This window comes from Eleutherodactylus coqui, chromosome 10 (genome assembly GCF_035609145.1).
Source record: "Eleutherodactylus coqui strain aEleCoq1 chromosome 10, aEleCoq1.hap1, whole genome shotgun sequence".
In the NCBI taxonomy this organism is placed as follows: Eukaryota; Metazoa; Chordata; class Amphibia; order Anura; family Eleutherodactylidae; genus Eleutherodactylus; species Eleutherodactylus coqui.
The window spans coordinates 77,325,640-77,346,496 of NC_089846.1; the positions used below are offsets into that span (position 1 = coordinate 77,325,640).

Below are 20,857 nucleotides of genomic sequence, written 5' to 3' on the forward strand. Positions count from 1 at the left end.
ATGCGGGGAGCCCGGTAGCCATAATGCGGGGAGCCCGGTAGCCATAATGTGGGGAGCCCGGTAGCCATAATGTGGGGAGCCCGTTAGCCATAATGTGGGGAGCCCGGTAGCCATAATGCGGGGAGCCCGGTAGCCATAATGCGGGGAGCCTGGCTGTTCCCACCACCCATGTCAGTCTCACACTAGGTCGCTGTGTTTTCACACCCTTTAGTGACTGCTGTAAAAACTCATGTGGCTGCTTACTAAGAGGTTAACTTCAGCATGTGATCAGGATATTTTTATAGGTTGTTTTTGTTCTGGTTTTAATCTCAACTGCAATATTTATTCACCTGAAAACCAAACTAAGATTATAGAAAAAATCTAATTATTGACTAAATATCTCTTTATATTTTTAGATGAAGTTTATTTTCCAAAATGTTTCCCGCTTCAGCGGAATTTCAGATATTGTTTTCACGTAAGTCTTGATATAAACACTGCAGTCCGGTGTACAGAAATTAGGCCACACAAAAAATGGAGAAGCTTCTCAAAGCCACCAATAAGTGATCAGAGGGGTCCCTTTGGGCAACAATGGGCCTCAAGAATCCCAACTTTCTCAGTACATAGTGGCCTTGTTGACCAGGGGACCTAGAGTTCATTTTTTCTTTACATATATAATTTAGACAAACATGTTATACCCATGCATTCTGGATGTAGCAGTCGGATATCTCCATGGATTGGATTTACCACAACTTTGTCATTTTATGATGCTGCAAATTCAGTTCAGCATGGCTGTAGCGGGGCCGAACATTACATCCGGAGTTAAAAGGGCTGTCCAGTTGTAATCTATTGATGGGCTTTCCTCCGGAAAGATCCTTAGTACTAGGTCATCAATGCTATTGAAACGAAAGGCAACTTGGGTGCTCGGCCACTGCAGTAAGAACAGAGCAACAATCAGCTCAGTGTGCAAGTGCATTGGCCCAGAGGACAGCTGATTAGTGGGGGCCTAGGCGACAGACCCCAGCCAATCTAGTATTGATGACCTTTTCCTGAGGCTAGTCCATCAATAGTTTACAACTGGACATCTCTTTAAATAGGCACAAAATACACCCGTCTGAGTGATGTCTTATTCTGCTGTATCCCAAGAATACTACATCCTTCATGCATCTTTGAAAAAGTCTGTGGACCTTTCACAGCTGAGTTTCATCCCCTCTTACAGTTCTTGTATTGTGGTGGTTAACATTTTTGAAAATGCTGCAGTTTTTGTGATTAAAGGAACATAATTAGAAGTGAACATTGTAAACAGCCAAGCATTTAAAAACAGATTCATTGTAATGCCTATTTTACAGAAGAAAAGGATTTGCCCACATTGTAGAGTTGACTATTAATAGGTTGGTCAAGCCTAGTTAACATGGGTAAGTCGAGCCACAGTTGCCCAACAAACATTTCCGCCTCCCCGCAGGCTTAACAGCATAGAGAAAACACAGAGAGATGGGAATGGACATAAATTGCCACAGCAGCCATTTTATTAACAGAAAAAAAATGGAAACAATCTTAAAGCATCAATACCAACAAATCCTAATATAATTGTCAATGACTGACCCTCCCCGACGCACATAACGTACAACAGAAATGCTTGACAACAGGGAAAGTCTTTGGAGCTACACAATTCTGGTGGTATGCTGCCCAACCAACTTACCCCTAGCAGGAAATCTGGCTCGAAGGCACAGCTAAAAGCCACCTGCAGATGACATAGATTACCGCTTTAACCATCGGCAGAGGAATGACACCCCAACGGAGACCCCACATCCAGCCACGGCATACGTAATACATATTAGGTTCATTTCAGGGAGTGCATACTTTATAATCCCCAATCACAAACAAGCCTTCCACCAACTCTTCCCGTAGCTGCTATGACAAAAACACCTACACCCTGATACCCTACACACAAGCACCCACCCTAGCAGAGTATAGAGACCCCAATGCATTCTCTGTTAATATCAGCCAAGCCTGAAGGACTGAAAGAACAAAGACAGGGTAGACCAAAATAAGGGTGGCGGGGATGTGCCTTCCAAGCTGCCCAATGGGAAAGAGAAACTCGGCCTTCCAGAGATAAGCGTAAAAAATATCCAGCCCCACCTTTGACCTCGGCCACCCCTCTGCTACTTCTATTGGCTGTTGTGCCCATGTACCCTCGCCGCCTATCCCAGTCATTGTGGTTTCGACTGCCATGGTTCCGGGACAGTACGGCCTTGCCTTTAAAAGTTGCACCAGTGGTTTCCAGTGGATATTGGCCTTCAAAATAGGTCTAGACATTTGGTATGTTCATTTTGACTTGTAAACATGAGGTCCTCAAGATACCACATGAAAAACAATGGAGTCCACCAGCTCTAACCTATATATGGGGGGCTTACTTCATTTGTCTCACTTGAAAGTCTGTCTTTGTTGACTAGTGGCTTTATATAAGGGATATTTTTGCTTCTAGTAGAACATCATCAATTTCTTTTCTTTGTACCAGGAATGGAAGTATTGATGTGGCTTATGTGGTGAATATCACCCTCCCCGTTGGAACCAAGCAGGCGATGAACAGCAACTTCAATACAACGGTGGACACTATGTTGCAAAACATACTTGCCGCAAATCAGTCCGCACCGCATTGTGATCAAACCCAAGGTACAACTGGCACATTCAAAGTGCGATATATCATTTGAGGTTGACATATATTAAGCTAGTGGAAGGTTTTGAGTGGAGTTGGTTCTGTACTTGGTTCCACTACAGTGCCAGTCAGCAGCTGTAAAGCCAAGCAGATTTCTTCTAAAAGTGCTAGAAACAAGTGTTATGTTTATCATGCTATTGTATTTTCTGATGTGTACTTTTATATTCTCTGTATTTTTGTGTGCATGCTTCTAAACTCTGCTGACCTTGTCCTCCAGAATTCTAAGGATGGCGCCACTTATAGACCATAGATCCCCGTTCACATAGCTCAAAATTGGACGTGGCTGTAACATGGAATCTGCAGCAAATCCAGTCCATAAAGAGTTACATGTCACTTTTTGACGCAGATTTCATGCTGATTCTAAGCAGAATCTGAAAAATCTGCATCTGGATTTGCCTGCTAAAAGGTACATTCACATGTTGCAGATTTTAGTGCAGAACCGCACCAAAATCTGCAATGTATTTTGTGCTGTGGATTTTGGTATGGATCTGCACCATTTGGTCAGGATTTTGATGCTTTCCATATTTTGACACATCTTTTGATGTCAATCTGTTGCAGATTTCATCCTTTTAATTGGAGGGGTGAATTGTGCTGTGACTCCGCACTAAAACATGCACCAATGTGCGGATTTTGAAACTATTTTGGGGGCAGAAGTTGACAGATTTTGGTGGGGATTTTCGGCTGCAGTAAATCGGCACTACATCACAGAAGGGGAAATAAAGAATCTGCACTAAGGCCTAATTACCACGGGCGTGTCATATGATGCTGCCGGCGTGTCACATGACAGTGCCAGCGCGTTATGCGCTGTATCGCGCATGCGCACCGGCAGGGGATGCGGGACGTCGGGCAGCGGATCCGGAGGTGAGTATGGAGTCTTTGGGGGGGGCGCCGTGATGGACTCCACTGCGGAATTCCGCTTGCGGAGCCCGTCACGGCCGTGGGCACTAGGCCTAATTCGGCTACATGTGAATGAGAAGACAGATACGTCTGTGTGCAGATCTGCAGTCATACAGGGGCATACCCACAGTAAAACTACGCATCTCTGCTATGGATTTCTGCCATTGTTTTTAGAGGTGCAATCCATGTGCAAAATAACGTATCGGATTCTGCCTGTGAACTTACCCTTTGGGCTCTTTCATGTGAGCAAAAAAATCATGGCTAACAGAACCAATGGATTCCTATGAAAACGTTCAGACGGGAGAATTTTAAGCATGTTAAAAAAAAAAATTGCACCTAAAATAATAGTCCAGGCGCGCAATCCTGCAACTGAAATTCCCTGCTGCATGGAAAGATAGGACCTGACCCATCTTTGGTGCGCGAAGTGCAGGAGTTTCCATAGACTCCTATGAGAGGTGCATAACAAGGGGAAGGTTAATGAGGTAATCATTCCAATTATTTAGTGTAAACTTCTGAACAATCGAAATTGGAGATGAGAGGGGGGGAGGGCTGCTGCACAGCTAAACACACAAGCACATATTAAATGTCCCGCTGTAAGCTCTTGTTAGTCCCAAGGATGAGGGGACTAAAGGCCCATTTAGACACAACGATTATCACTCAAAATTCGCTCAAAAGCCATCTTTTGAGCAATAATCGTTGTGTCTAAACGCACGACCATCATGCACTGTTTGTGCACTATTGGTTTATCATTGACTATAAGCAAGCTAGAAATCAGCGATTGCCTTGTCAGCACCGCGGGATACCAGCTGACAGCTCTGAGAACAAAGCAGCTGTCTGCATATACAAAGCAGCTGCTGTTCTTTGAGTTATCAGCCGTGTTTCGCTCCGCCTGCATTGACCTTTTAAATAGCTAATTAGCTACTTAAGAATTTATGCAAAGATGATCGCTCAAAACTGTTACTTAAACTGTCGTTTGAGTGATTTTTGAGCGATCATCTTTCAGTGTAAATGGGCCTTAACAGGAGTTTAGAGTGAGACGTTTAAAATGTGCTGTTCAGAACTCCCCGAATGAGGAATTCCCCGTAGGGAGGAAAGAAGGAATTCCTCTGCAGGCGAACCTCTCTCTCACTGCAGCGAGGAGAGACAGAGGTGAAGGAAAGCCTCCAGGGAACTCCTTTCTATGCAGGGCTTCACTTCGCCTGCAGGGAAGAATAAGGAAATCCCTATAGCAGGGAGAGAAAGGGGGTGCGGGGCTAAAGGGCTTCCCCAGTGTGGGGACAGAGGGGGGTGTGGGTCTAGGGGCAACCACCCTCTAGCCCTGGGCTGTCTCCTTGCTATGGGGGAATCCCTGGGATAACCCCATATAGCCCTGCTCTCTCTCTAGCCCCACCCTGCTCTCTCCTTGCTATGGGGGAATCCTGAAGAGCCAGGGTTCGTCTGAAGGGGAAAATAAGGAAATCTCCAGCAGCACGATGTTGGGGTTCGTCTGCAGGGGAGAATAAGGAAATCCTGCACTGCTGGGGATTTCCTTATTCTCCCCTGCAGGCGAACCCCAACATCGCATTCCTCCAGAGAAGGGGATTGCCCTGGGGCTTTCCATCATCTCTATCTCTCTCCCCTCTCGGAGCTGCAGCGCTCATTTGCCGTGACACACAGCTCTCGTTCGTGTGAATGGGCAATTTCACCGCTAATTAAGCTCGTGGCTTGATTACGGAAATCATCCATTCGTGCTATTTTCCACGCAGTTAGCTGCGATTTTTTTTTTGCGCCGGTATGTTTGACGGGAATTTCACGCTTGTGTGAATGAGCCCTTATGGTGTGTTCACACGTGGCAGATTTGGTGTAGGTATTGGGCAGGAGAGTAAATAGAACCAAAATCCCAGCAAAATCTGCTCTGTTTGTGAGGATTTTGACGGGGATCCATAGCAGACTCTACAGCTTCAGTTCAAGGGATGTACTTGTACTTTCTCATACATCTTTTGATACATACAAAAATTGCCCAACAATAATTTCTCTGTGTCTCCATCAGGTCCAGATATTTTTTGCTTCCGTAATACCTCCACTCGTGCAGATCCACTTTACATCAACTATGAAGGTAAGAGCCAGAGTCTTTTAGGCTGTCCATGTGCATTACAAGCCTATTGTAACTCCACGGACTCAACCACTGCTGTCATGCATATAGCCCTCGTACATATCAGATGACCTCCTTATCCACCAGTTACTCTGTCTATACAGGGAATAAATAACTAAATATCTACGATCACTGATGGCGACAGTTGTGGTAATTCCAATAAAAACTTCAGGCGGTCCATGACAACATTATTACTTTGTTATGTTGTCATAGCCGTCACGAACGTCAAGAGCGACCTAGTGAGGAAGAGCACAACATATCTAGAGCAATAGTGATATGGTAAGTGAAACTAAGTAGAACTCAAACTCTGGCCACATTTTTTTCAATAGCAACCAGCAGAATAGTGAGTGCAGCTCTGGCAGTCAGTCTGTAATCAGGCTTGGCTATGGTCGTACCTTTCTCTGCTGTGTGCTCCAGGGAAAGAAGATCTCTGCACCTGAGGCCTGTTCTCTCCTGCCCAGGGAGATAGAGGGTTCTTGGGCATGGGCACTGCAGCTGGATACCATATTTCGATTTCTCCCGGCCAGGCTGGCTGGGAGCCATTTAGAACAGCTACCGGACGCAAGGAGAGAACTCAGGAGATCAAGCCAGAGGCGCAGCGATGCGTCTCCTGCTCCCCTTCCTTTGGAAACCAGTGGACACTGAAAGGCCCCCAGATTCTGAACCAGATGTGGAAGTAAGAGACTCCTCAGAAACCCAAAGGGTTCATGAAGATCTGAAGCAGTCTGGAGGAGACTGGGAGACAAAGAATGCTGGTGAGTCGCAAAAAAAGTACACATATTAGATTGTGGTGAATTTCCAGAAGTATGAGGTTTCGGGAAAAATCCTAAAAAATCTCAGGACGCTATTGCGATGTGCTCGAGCAAAAGCTGATATGTCCCCCAAAACCCAGAGTGTAGATTTATGTAAGAGGATGAAGAAATTGAGACACCAGAGGAAAGAAGATACTTGATTCTTAATAACAGCGGTTCCTTCTTTGAAAAGCTAAATAATCAGAACCGTTGTATTGCTATGACTGAGAGGAAGGAGTTAACCCACAGTGTGGCAGAGAAGGGGTTAACCCAGAGCGTACCTGAGACCCCAAATGCAATGATTAAGGACGCACCTGAGGGCTGTCATAAGGTGGAGCATCTTCCATCTGGACAGGTAGCTTTACCTTCTACTACAGAATCAGGTCCGGCTCAGCTGGTGAAGAAAGTGATTTCAGCCCGGGAGGGAGACTGATGGAGGAGTCAATGGAATCACCCAAGAGAGAACCATCAGTTCTCCTTTGGAGGCAAACTAGGTGACGATACAAAGACTTCAAGAGACGGAAGAAGAAGTCTGCCGAGGAGGTGAGACTTGTCTATGTTCCCTTCTCAGAATATGGAGGTACAGGCTGAGTGTGAGAACACAGTCCCTGTAAGTAAAGGTAGCATGGACAGCGTTGGGCCACAATCAGGTAAAAGGCCTTCCATGTAGATGCACTGTGCAAAGCTGTCCTGTCATATCCAGTGTGTGTGTTGCACAGCTGCAGCGCTTGAAAGGTTAACTTAAAAAAATCCAAAGCCTGCATGCAAATGTATCAAGTCTGTCATGTCATGTGGTATGAGAGAGGGAAGGGGTTCATGGTCTTCCATCTTGTCTGCCACCTGAGTTCCACCTAATACAGAGCCACATGGAGGCACCTTCAGCCTTCTTGTGGTGAAGAGGAGATTTCCAGTGCCGCATGTAAGCGGAGTGAGCCCCAAAGAGTGAGAGTGAGAGCATTTGTAAGTAACGACTGTCTTCCAAGGCCAGTGCAGATATACTAATTAATTCTCTAATTTTCCTACGCAGCCGTCTGAGGTCTGGATCACTGCGTAGAGGTACACCCTTTAATTGTCACACCCACGCGTCTCCAAGTCGGGGTGGAGGTACTGCAAGATTATAATGACTGTTCCCATATGTGCGTCTTCGAGCTTATGAGAGCCGTGTGGAGGTACTACATGCTGAAGTCATTTGCCTGCACTGTAAAGTCTACAACTGAACTGCTTTGTATTATCTGTTTTCCAAGTTTCAAGTAAAGTTTATGCCGAGCCCTAACCATTCCTAGACACCCGTAGTACTCAGAAGTCTCTGTGACTGAATCTATTATCCACTGAGGGTCATACCAGTGTGTGAAGGAACGATGGTGTCACCCGTGATAACTACAACCCCTGGTATCCAGTTGGTTGGCAATCCCTAACCTAGGGGTGTCCGTAGTGGACTGCAGTGCTACTCTGGCCTTGGCTGTGTGTGTCCCTCCAGGAAGGAGCCTGGTAAGTGCCACCATGGCAAGTCAGCACTCTACCCTCCTAGCTACCCACTTATGTCAGGTGTTGGGGTCTCCCTATGGGATGCTGCACAAGGATCAGCAGCAAATTTGTGCATTGAAAAGGCTCCCCCAGTTGCTGGGAGTGCAGAGTCTAAAACAACTGTTGTTGTAAAAAATTGAAGATAAGCAGCGTCCAGTGTCTGAAAATGTCATTAATGTGGATTTTTGCATTCATCCTGTATTGACCCTGCTGCTGTCCCCTTGAGAAGGCCCTGAGGGAAAGAATTTATTTGATCAAAACTTACCTGCTCCCTCTCTTAACCCCTTAGTGACCAAGCCTGTTTGCGCCTTAATGACCAGGCCAAATTTTGCAAATCTGACATGTGTCACTTTAACATGGAAGAACACCAGAAAGGTTTTGCATATCCAAGCGATTCTGACATTGTTTTTTCACCACATGTTGTACTTCATTTAGGCGGAAAAAATAGACCAATAGAATTTATGTTTATTTATTAAAAGCACCAAAATTGGGAAAATTTTGAAAACATCGTCATTTTTTCACATTTCCAACTGCAATATCTTAAATATGTGCAAACATAATATAAAAATGTTTGCTAAGATTTATATTTCCACCCGTTTACTTTATTTTGGGCGCACATTGGAAAAACTTTCGTTTTTTTTTAACCATTTAGGAGACGTACAAATTTAACATTACTTTTTAGCATTTTGAGGAACACTTTGTTTTCCTACACCAAGCCAAGATTGGAAAGGCTCATGAGTGTCAGAATAATAGATACCCCCACAAATGACCCCATTTTAAAAACTACACCCCTTAGTGTATTCACTGAGGGGTGTCATGAGTATTTTGACCCCACAGTTTTTTTTCAGGAATTAATTCAATTTAGAGGGGAAAAAGTAAATTTTCATATTTTTGCAAATCTGTCATTTTGAAGACATATTTTTTTCCCTATAGTTTACATGAAAATGAGGATTTACATCCCAAAATGGATACCCCTGTTTCTTCCGTGTTCAGAAATATACTTATTGTGGCCCTAATGTTATATCTGAGTCCACAACGGGGCCCAAAATGAAAGGAGTAGTCAGTGTCTTTCAAAACAGAAATTTTGCTTGAAGTCCTTTTAGACCCCATAGCACACATGTAGAGTTCTTGAGCGCCCAAAACCATAGAAAGCCCCCACAAATGACACCATTTTGAAAACTAGACCCCTTAAGGAATTTATCTAGGGGTGTACTGCATATTTGGACCCCACAGTTTTTGAATGAATTCAAGCCAAGCAAAAGGAAAAAATTGTGATTTTCATTTTTTTGGGCAATTCTGTCATTTTAAAAACAGCTTTTTTTGTACAGCACACATATGAATGAAGACTTGCACCCAAAAATGGATACCCCTGTTTGTCCCGTGTTCAGAGACATACCCTTTGTGGCCCTAATCTTATGTCTGGATGCACAACAGGGCCCAAAATGAAAGGAGTAGTCAGTGGCTTTCAGAACATAGATTTTGCTTGAAGTCCTTTTAGGCCCCATTGCCCACTTGTAGAGTTCTTGAGCGCCCCAAACCATATAGAACCCCCACAAATGACCCCATTTTGAAAACTAGACTCCCTAACGAATTTATCTAGGGGTGTACTGTGTATTTTGACACCACAGTTTTTGAATAAATTCAAGCAAAGCAAAAGGAAAAAATTAGGATTTTCGTTTTTTGGCAATTCTGTCATTTTAAAAACAGCTTTTTTTGTACAGCACACATATGAAGGAAGACTTGCACCCCAAAGTGGATACCCCTGTTTGTGCTGTTTTCAGAAATATACCCATTGTGGCCCTAATCTTATGTCCGCATGCACAACGGGGCCCAAAATGAAAGGAGTAATCGGTGGCTTTCAGAACATAGATTTTGCTTGAAGTCCTTTTAGGCCCCATTGCCCACTTGTAGAGTTCTTGAGCGCCCAAAACCATAGAGAACCCCCACAAATGACCCGATTTTGAAAACTAGACCCCTTAAAGAATTTATCTAGGGGTGTACTGTGTATTTTAACCCTACAATTTTTGAATAAATCTAAGCAAAGCAGTAAGAAAAAATTACGATTTTCATTTTTTGGGCTATTGCGTAATTTAAAAACAGTTTTTTTTGTACAGCACATGTATAAATAAAGACTTTCACCCCAAAATGGATACCCCTGTTTGTCCCATGTTCAGAAACATACCCATTGTGGCCCTAATAGACTTACAGGACACATGGCTAGGCCTACAATGAAAGGAATACCCGTTGGATTTCAGGGTACAACTGAATAAATTCCAGGCCCCATTGCCCACTTATAAAGCCATTGAGCGGCCAAAACTATAAAGAACCCCCTCAAATGACCCCATTTTGAAAACTAGATCCTTTAACAAATTCATCTAGGTGTGTACTGTGCATTTTGACCCCACAATATTTGAATGAATCTAAGCAAAGCAGAAGAAAAAAGTTACGATTTTCAATTTTTGGGGCAATTTTTTAAATTTAAAAACAGTTTTTTTTGTACAGGGTACATAGAAATGAAGATATTCACCCCCAAATGGATACCCCTGTTTTTCCCATATTCAGAAACATACCCATTGTGACCCTAATCTTACAGGACCCATGGCAAGGCCTATAAAGGAGGGAACACCCGTTGGATTTCAGGGCACAACTGAATAAATTCCAGGCCCCATTGCTTATTTGTACGGAATAAAATTGACTCCCTAAAAATTCCCCCCCCCCGCCCACACACACACACTCCGCGCCCTTTTCGGCGTTCGCAAATCTTAGATAAAAGTAATAATGTGAACTGTGTGGTATTTCCGAAGACAGGGGTAATTACAGAGGCTGGTTGGAATGGGCCCATAGGGCAATAAAACCGTGTATCCCCCCTCCTCTCATGCTTTTTGGGGGTCATTTCTTGACCTAAGTGGCGGTTATGGGGTGTAAAAAGTGGCGTTCCGTGAATCTCCGTAAGCTTGATGCGGTCTTACACAGAAGGCGCTCAACAAGCTGCTCCTGGAACTGCATGAAGGCAAGCGTTCCCGGGGCTTCTTGTAAAATACGTATCACAGGTAGCGGTCTGAATAACGCCGGGCTCACGCAGCCATAGGTGGAGTCTGCTTGCGGAGGCCCGCAGTGGATCCCAGCTGTGAGCCCGGCTGTGACCCTGCGTACGGCCGCGTAATGTACTGCGCATAACTTCGTACTTATACGGGCGGTCATGCGCAGTACACCTTTTTTTTGTTTGTATTTCCCGCACCGTCGCTTAATGATGACGCGGGTACCCGCAGCCCGTATACAACGTAGTTGCGTATGGGCAGCGGGTATATCCGCGACCATGGAGCACAATAGGCTCTATGTTGCGGATATCCGCGGTAAAATATAACCTGCTGCGTTCTCTTTTCTGCGAGTGGATTACACAATTCCAACCCGCTAATGTGAGCAGAATTGTGTAATCCAATGCGATTGATCTGCGTATTACCGCGGATCAGACGCATGCGGAATCTGTAATTCCTATCCGGTCATGTGAGACCGACATATGTTAGAGCGCTACTTTTTTATTACGTGACCGGTGACCGCTCAATGAGGCCACCCGTCACTGCTCCAGGCTCTCGGCGACCGTTGGTCGCTGAGAGCAAGGAAATTTTAAATTTCCTGGGCTCCCCTGACTCCTGCGCATGTGTCCGGCTTTTTGCCGGCAATCGCATGTGCAGAATTACGGAAGGTTCATGAAGGAGGATTGCATCGGGGTTCAAATACGGAGGCCTCCGGTAAAAAGTTTCATCTCCTCTCACCGATCACATCGGTGAGGGGAGGTGAAACTTCAATTTTTTTTTTACTTTTACATGATCGCCATTATTGGATAACAGCGAACACGTGACCAGGAACCGCTCACCGCGGTTCTCCGTGAAATCTCCAGGCTCTTGGCTATGTTTTGTAGCCAGGAGCAGGGAAAATTTAAATTATCCTGGCAATCCACGGCTTTTGCGCATGAGTCCGCCATTTTGGCAACGGGCGTGTGCGCAGAAGCTGGGGTAAGCTCCACGGATTAATCCGGGGCCTTATGTACGTACTTTCATCCTCCCTCACGGATATGATCCGTGAGGGGAGATGAAACGTAAGCTTTTTTTACTTTTTTTTTTTTTTTACTTTTTACACTTTTTTTTACTTGAAATGATCACTGGTATCCATTGGATAACCGTGATCACATGCTGGGTGACATCCCTCTGCTCCTGGCTACACATGGCAGCCAGAAGCAGAGGGATTTTGAATTTCCCAGGGCTCGAGCCCCTCTGCGCATGCGCAGAAGGGGACTTCGGCTCCCGGGACAGTGGGACATCGGGGAGGACCAAGGTGAGTATTTTCACCTTCCCTCATGGATCCGATCCATGAGGGGAGGGGAAACTTTGCTTTTTTTAAAACTTTTTTTCACTTTTCCGCGATCGCCATTATCCATTGGATAATGGCGATCGCGGTAACGGGGACCGCTCACCGCGGTCCCCGCTGACATCTCCTGCCTCCCAGCTACCTACAGGAGCCAGGAGATTTTAAATCTCCCGCGGCTCCGGGCCTTCTGCGCATGCGGCTGACGTAATGCCGCCTGGCGCACATGCGCAGAAGACCGGCTTCGGGGCCCGGAGGACAAGGAGAGCGGGGAGCAGTGCGGCGGACCCGGGTGAGTAATTTCAGCTGCCCTGATGGATCCGATCCATCAGGGCAGCTGCATCTTTAACTTTTTTTCAACTTTTTAAAAACTTTTATGCGATCGGCGCTATCGTTTGGATAGCGCCGATCTCATTGCCGGGAGGGGGGGGGGGGGTCCATGCAGCCCGGGATGACAGCTTCATGCTGTCGGCTACCTGCGGGCACCGACAGCATGGAGCTGTCACGTCCAGAGCCCGAGGGGCTTTATTCTCTGCAGGACACATGTTTTTACGGCCTCAGAGAATAAAGCCCACTTCGGGGGGACGTAAAAACACTATGGGCTGGTCGTTAAGGGGTTAATATATCTGGGTAGTGTATGCATTTTACCAGAACCTCTTTGGATGCAAGTCTACAGCTTATTCTTCCAGCTGTTCTGGGGTAATAGGTTGAACCTAGTCAAGAGGGAAGTTCATTACTGTACAAGGAGACTAGGAGGGTTGGGTATGGTCAACCCAGTGGTATTCCTAGTAGATACCTCTTTATAGATCAGTATTGCCAATCTCTAGACAGAGAGTGCTCCTCCGTGGATATCATCCTGTAAGGGATGGTTTCAGCCTTAATTCCAGGAATAGGAGACAGGGGGACAAGTGAAGAAACTTCGCACAGTGCATGGACATCTCCTGGTTTATGTTATACCAGTTCTAAAGGTTATGCACCAATGGGGTCTGGGTATGTGGAAAGTCAGGATGCTGTCAAGGAAATTGTTTGACGGGAGGCTTTTAACGATTCATTTCCAAGGACAATTGGCTCTCAGGGGCTGCCCAAGATGGGATTTGAGAGTAGGGCTGATTCTTTTACATTCTGTAAGAATCCCTTTAAAGTCTGGGGAATTGGCTTGGGACTGCTTCCATGGTAAGCTATATGTAAGGGACAGTCTGAAGTGTAGGAGCACCAAGGAAAGGGACTGTCCATGAAAGGTATGTGGCAATATGCTGGAGAGCGCGGACCACTTCCTGCTACACTGTCCTTTTGACATAGAGGTATACAATAGGGTAGGTGTTTCCAACATTTGGCTGTGCCTAGCTGACCTCTCCTACACCAAGTGGTGTTATATGGTCTTCAGAGACCTAGGTGGCAGGGATTGCTTCACTTTATTCTTGGTTAGCATAGTGGTCAGGTGGCCATTTGGAACACGTTCTTGGTGACCTGGTGAATATGCATTTGTTGGAGTTTGAAAGACTGGGTGCATCCAGGGCAGTTCTTCTCTGAAGGGGCTTTTCTTTTAGGGTGTCTTAGTTCAGTAGGCTCCTATATCCTGATGGGAGGCTGATTCCTTTCACCTTAGCATTTGATTTGTTTTTTGAGGGTAAGTATGGTTCAGAAGGCTCACGGGAAACCAAACTTCGGTCAGGCCTTGAGGCTGCAGAAGTCTTCTTGTCTTAGTTTTGGTGAGGTGTTAATGTTTATATTATGTTTTGTTTGCATTGAATATATTGTAAATCAGTATAGGGGGGGCTATATTTAGGTGGGGTGGTTTCTTTAGATTATAAAGTGGACTTGGGTTCCTGGTGTATGAGAGGGTTGGTTTTATTTTTTGTTTATCATGCAGGGATATAATTATGTGTGTATAAAACGTGATAATTCTGTGTATGTCTGTATCTAGTTTGGGCGGTGGACCGATGGCACGTTTACTTTAGGCTTGTTTTCCATGTATTATTGTGTATTAATATTTAAAAAGAAGAAAAAAATAAACTTTTGTCACTAGTGTTTTTTATTAGCAGGTTAAAGTGCTATATATGTATATAGTGTCTTTACTGTATATATTGTGAATATTAATGCATGTGGTCGGATGGGCAATATTCGCTAAGGGTGTAACATACTTGTGGGAGTGATTATGTGGTTGCATGTATCTGGGTAGAGTTATGGTTTGGGTTTTATTTATGTTACTATTTTATGTATATATTATGTTTATTATTTTGGCTGTAGGGGGGGGGGGTTGCATAATGTGTGTGTATATGGTCTGTGGTTGGACTAACACTTATATATACAGTATGTATAGTATGGGGTGGATTCTGTTTATTGTAAATAGTATTTAGTTTATTTTCCTGTAATGCATGTATTGTAATAGTGAAGCTATTCTTTATATTCTGCATTTTTACTATTTTGTTTATTTTTTTTTGTACATATTTGTTTTTATTGTGATTTTATACTTTTGTAAATAAGAAAAGATCTACAGGTTGTAACTCAGGATCAGTACAGGATAAGTAATGTATGTGCACAGTGACTCCACCAGCAGAATAGTGAGTGCAGCTCTGGAGTTAATAAGGGAGATGGAATAAATCCTCCACAGTGCCACCTACTAAAAGGCAGCATTCCTTCGAGTCAAAGTGGGACTTTTTATACAAGTCTTGCTACAATGACTGGGAATCAAAAGAAAAGCCAGACCCCATGTACATACAGCTGTTTCCGGGTTATTGCCCATCATCAGTGTACAGTAGGAGTCTGGCTTTTGCTAGTGAGAGGCCTGGGACAGGGGTCAGAAACACTCTTTTCTCCTTAGGGAGAGCAACTATATACTATAAATAAGTGAGGAGACTCAAATGGCCACGCACGCTCCTCTCGGTAATATGCAAATAAGGGAGATGGAATAAATCCTCCACAGTGCCACCTACTAAAAGGCAGCATTCCTTCGAGTCAAAGTGGGACTTTTTATACAAGTCTTGCTACAATGACTGGGAATCAAAAGCAAAGCCAGACCCCATGTACATACAGCTGTTTCCGGGTTATTGCCCATCATCAGTGTACAGTAGGAGTCTGGCTTTTGCTAGTGAGAGGCCTGGGACAGGGGTCAGAAACACTCTTTTCTCCTTAGGGAGAGCAACTATATACTATAAATAAGTGAGGAGACTCAAATGGCCACGCACGCTCCTCTGGGTAATATGCAAATAAGGGAGATGGAATAAATCCTCCACAGTGCCACCTACTAAAAGGCAGCATTCCTTCGAGTCAAAGTGGGACTTTTTATACAAGTCTTGCTACAATGACTGGGAATCAAAAGCAAAGCCAGACCCCATGTACATACAGCTGTTTCCGGGTTATTGCCCATCATTAGTGTACAGTAGGAGTCTGGCTTTTGCTAGTGAGAGGCCTGGGACAGGGGTCAGAAACACTCTTTTCTCCTTAGGGAGAGCAACTATATACTATAAATAAGTGAGGAGACTCCTCACTTATTTATAGTATATAGTTGCTCTCCCTAAGGAGAAAAGAGTGTTTCTGACCCCTGTCCCAGGCCTCTCACTAGCAAAAGCCAGACTCCTACTGTACACTGATGATGGGCAATAACCCGGAAACAGCTGTATGTACATGGGGTCTGGCTTTGCTTTTGATTCCCAGTCATTGTAGCAAGACTTGTATAAAAAGTCCCACTTTGACTCGAAGGAATGCTGCCTTTTAGTAGGTGGCACTGTGGAGGATTTATTCCATCGCCCTTATTTGCATATTACCCAGAGGAGCGTGCGTGGCCATTTGAGTCTCCTCACTTATTTATAGTATATAGTTGCTCTCCCTAAGGAGAAAAGAGTGTTTCTGACCCCTGTCCCAGGCCTCTCACTAGCAAAAGCCAGACTCCTACTGTACACTGATGATGGGCAATAACCCGGAAACAGCTGTATGTACATGGGGTCTGGCTTTGCTTTTGATTCCCAGTCATTGTAGCAAGACTTGTATAAAAAGTCCCACTTTGACTCGAAGGAATGCTGCCTTTTAGTAGGTGGCACTGTGGAGGATTTATTCCATCTCCCTTATTTGCATATTACCCAGAGGAGCGTGCGTGGCCATTTGAGTCTCCTCACTTATTTATAGTATATAGTTGCTCTCCCTAAGGAGAAAAGAGTGTTTCTGACCCCTGTCCCAGGCCTCTCACTAGCAAAAGCCAGACTCCTACTGTACACTGATGATGGGCAATAACCCGGAAACAGCTGTATGAACATGGGGTCTGGCTTTGCTTTTGATTCCCAGTCATTGTAGCAAGACTTGTATAAAAAGTCCCACTTTGACTCGAAGGAATGCTGCCTTTTAGTAGGTGGCACTGTGGAGGATTTATTCCATCTCCCTTATTTGCATATTACCCAGAGGAGCGTGCGTGGCCATTTGAGTCTCCTCACTTATTTATAGTCTATAGTTGCTCTCCCTAAGGAGAAAAGAGTGTTTCTGACCCCTGTCCCAGGCCTCTCACTAGCAAAAGCCAGACTCCTACTGTACACTGATGATGGGCAATAACCCGGAAACAGCTGTATGTACATGGGGTCTGGCTTTGCTTTTGATTCCCAGTCATTGTAGCAAGACTTGTATAAAAAGTCCCACTTTGACTCGAAGGAATGCTGCCTTTTAGTAGGTGGCACTGTGGAGGATTTATTCCATCTCCCTTATTTGCATATTACCCAGAGGAGCGTGCGTGGCCATTTGAGTCTCCTCACTTATTTATAGTATATAGTTGCTCTCCCTAAGGAGAAAAGAGTGTTTCTGAACCCAGCTCTGGAGTATAATACATGATGTAACTCAGGGTCAGTACAGGATAAGTAATGTATGTACATAGTGACTCCACCAGCAGAATAGTGACGGCAGTTCTTGAGTATAATACATGATGTAACTCAGGATCAGTACGGGATAAGTAATGTATGTACACAGTGATTCCACAAGCAGAATAGTGAATGCAGCTCTGGAGTATAATACAGGATGTAACTCAGGATCAGTACAGAATAAGTAATCTATGTACACAGTGACTCCACCAGCAGAATAGTGAGTGCAGCTCTGGAGTATAATACAGGGTGTAACTCAGGATCAGTACAGGATAAATAATGTATGTACACAGTGACTCCACCAGCAGAATAGTGAGTGCAGCTCTGGAGTATAATACAGGGTGTAACTCAGGATCAGTACAGGATAAATAATGTATGTACACAGTGACTCCACCAGCAGAATAGTGACTGCAGCTCTGGAGTATAATACAGGATGTAACTCAGGATCAGTACAGGATAAGTAACGTATGTACACAGTGACTCCAGCAGCAAAAGAGTGAGTGCAGCTCTGGTGTATAATACAGGATGTAACTCCGGATCAGTACAGGATAAGTAATGTATGTACACAGTGACTCCACGAGCAGAATAGTGAGTGCAGCTCTGCGGTATAATACAGGATGTAACTCAGGATCAGTGCAGGATAAGTAATGTATGTATGTACACAGTGACTCCTCCAGCAGAATAGTGAGTGCAGCTCTGGAGTATAATACAGGATTTAACTCCGGATCAGTACAGGATAAATAATGTAATGTAGTTAGAAGGTGACTGAACCAATTACAAAATCTACATAGCTGTATCATTCCACACGAAAGGTTGCGGCCACTACATGGGCTGGGGCATATGATGTCATTCTTATGTGCATATGTTCTTTAGGAAGGCCTTTCTGTGAGACAGACCCAGTTTTTATATTTGATGCTACATTCTTTTACTTTTATTTCATTTCAGAAATCTGCCAAGCTGATGGGTTTTCGGAATTCTACTTCCCCAGCTTTACGGAATCAAGATTAAGTTGTATGTCTGCCTGTACACCGGGATGGCCAGGAGAAATGAACTGTCACTATGGGGACTGCAAACTATTGAAAACAGGGCCTGAGTGTCTGTAAGTTTATATATCACACATGTGTCATGTTATAACGGAGCCTAGGGTGTGGGATTAATGATGGAGGAAAAAAACAGTGATGTCTGCAACTATGAATGACCCACCATTGTAAGCATAGAGAAGCAGCCTAGGAGTCAAGCCAAAAGGGGAAAAAACACCATCAGGCTGCTTTGTCTTGAACTTGAAGGGGTTTGGCCATTTATAGTAATTTTGCGAGAGAGCTAAGCCTTCCCAATTCAACAACCTTGAAATATCACGACCGCATCAGCCACCATATATCCTGCTGCCGTTGTCACCGTCTCCTCTCTTCACAGGTGTCCCGATACAGAACATTTCTGGTATTTTGGAAACTACTGTCAGACTGAGATCAGTAGACCTGGAATCATTGGAGGGTTCTCCGCACTCCTAGCACTGCTTCTCCTCATCCTTGTAATCATCTTGTTGATATTCTCCTTCCGTAGATGTGGGAAGGCAGAGATAACTTCAAGGTGGGTCTTATTTATGAGTTTCCTGAGGATGTTTTAAACTTTCTAACTTAGTGGATTCTTATGTCTTTCTCTATAAACCTTGAATTTCGAAACCCGATCTTCAAGGTTGGATCTCGAGGCCTTCAGCTGTGGTTGGTGTTTAAACCCATGATTTTAACATTATCTTTGGAGTGTTGGGTCCACTAATTGTAGGAAACTCAAAACAGAGTGGAATGTAAGCAGATGTTTATCTGGTCTTCTTCAAACCCATAGCTTCAAGGATACAAACTGCAAACTACTGGTTTCATTGCATGGCTGGTGCACCTAGTGTGTATACATGGAACTGGCAGCCACCATCCTGCAATATTGTCAGTTACTACAGTCAATAAATTAGAATGAAGTTCATCCACATTACTTCTCCACAAGAAGGGGCAGTGTACAGTCAGGAGAAAACTAAGTACACCCTCTTTACATTCTATGAGGACATAATGGAAAGCATCCTTGTAAGCTTTTAAAGGGGCTGTCCAGTTGCTGGACAACATGGCCCCATTAGTGCCCCCTGTGCTAAAATAAGAAGAGGAGCTGTAGTTACCTATTCCCTGTCGCCACGATCCAGCGCTGCAGCACCCCTGTGGTCCTAGCATTTGTTGTGACAGATGATGCCACCGGAAGTAAATGGAAGCAGAAATCAAAAAGCGGCAACAGCACTCAAAATACATTTACTATCAGAAATATACATACCTATTATAAATACTCTAACCACATTAAATAATGCAAGGTTCTTGGTATTGTGGCAAGGGGGGTACTCTTGCCTGCAGGATCGCTGACTTCTAGACCGGAATGGGCACCAGCCGTGTAGAACACTCTCTGGAGACATGGAAATTTCTTTAACCGTGGCTCATGCCAGTCTTTATTCACGGCACCAACAACATAACAGAGTCCAGATAACGTACTTCCATACAACATAAAGTCCATATATACACACCCCACCTGGATGTTGAGGTTAGGGGCGTCACCCTGTCAACCTCTTGCCTTTCCAGGCCACCAGCCTGCAGCACCTCACTCTGCTGCGCTGGTTCTCCCCCTCTCTTGGTAGGAACTGGCTTTTTATCTCGTTCCTGCTCCACCCCTTGGTTAACCCTCGCACCAGAAGTCCTGTCTCTGGCCCTCTACAGGCCCTTCTGTGTACTGCACTACTACAGTATATATTTTGATTCTTAGAGGTATATACCCATCTTACCCAGGTTAAGATTAAACCACCTGGTATTAGGGTTAGGACCCATCTGAGAGCTTGGTCACATGGACGTTGGTAGTTGGGCCAATGTAATTTGATGAAATTATATACCAAGAACCTTGCATTATTTAATGTGGTTAGAGTATTTATTATAGGAATGTATACCTCTGATAGTAAATGTATTCTGAGTGATGTTGCCACCTTTTGGTTTCTGCTTCTATTGCAGCCATGGTTTAACGTACACCTATGGATTTCTTTGGGAAGTGCTCACTTATTTTGTCTTTTTTTGTCACTGGAAGTCAAGTGACCTCTGCAAGCAATCAGAGGAAGTTCCCAAACTCCTGGCATCACGGTGCTCAGTGTATGAGCGCTGATGCCAGGGGAACCAGCAGTGACGCTGTAGCCACTGATTGTCTGCAGCAATCACCTGACTTCTGGTGACATCATGTCACAACAAATGCCAGGACCACGGCGGGACTGCAGCTCTCGATCGTGGCGACAGGGAAGAGGTAAGTACTGCTCCTTTAAAATTAGGAAAATACAACCTACAGTGAGCAACAATACATGACTAATTACACCGTGTTGTTATTTGTTGAACAGAAACTAGGCCAAAATGCAGAAGTACTGTGTGAAAAATTAAGTACAGCCTATGAATCAGTAGCTTCCAGAGCCATCTGCAGCAGCAATAAGTTGAAGTAATGGTTTTCTGTTTCTTACATCATTCTGGAGATATTTTGGCCCACAGTTCTTTACAACATTGCTTCAGTTCATTGACTTTTGGGGGAATTAGTTTATTCACAGCTCTCTGAACCCCTTAGTTTG

At 44.4% G+C, this 20,857-nt stretch overlaps 1 protein-coding gene across 2 annotated transcripts in view; it reads left to right on the forward strand.

Annotated features, from left to right (window-relative positions):
- Positions 1-20,857, forward strand: part of LOC136580639 (mucin-3A-like) — a 55,980-nt gene that overhangs the window by 24,625 nt on the left and 10,498 nt on the right. The window contains exons 4-8 of one of the 2 annotated variants that reach the window (XM_066581362.1): positions 396-454; positions 2,495-2,649; positions 5,619-5,684; positions 18,181-18,334; positions 18,649-18,822. In XM_066581362.1, the coding sequence (XP_066437459.1) occupies positions 396-454; positions 2,495-2,649; positions 5,619-5,684; positions 18,181-18,334; positions 18,649-18,822 (608 nt within the window). Of the gene's footprint in view, positions 1-395; positions 455-2,494; positions 2,650-5,618; positions 5,685-18,180; positions 18,335-18,648; positions 18,823-20,857 lie in introns of those variants that run through there. The other variant, XM_066581363.1, reaches the window with a different exon arrangement.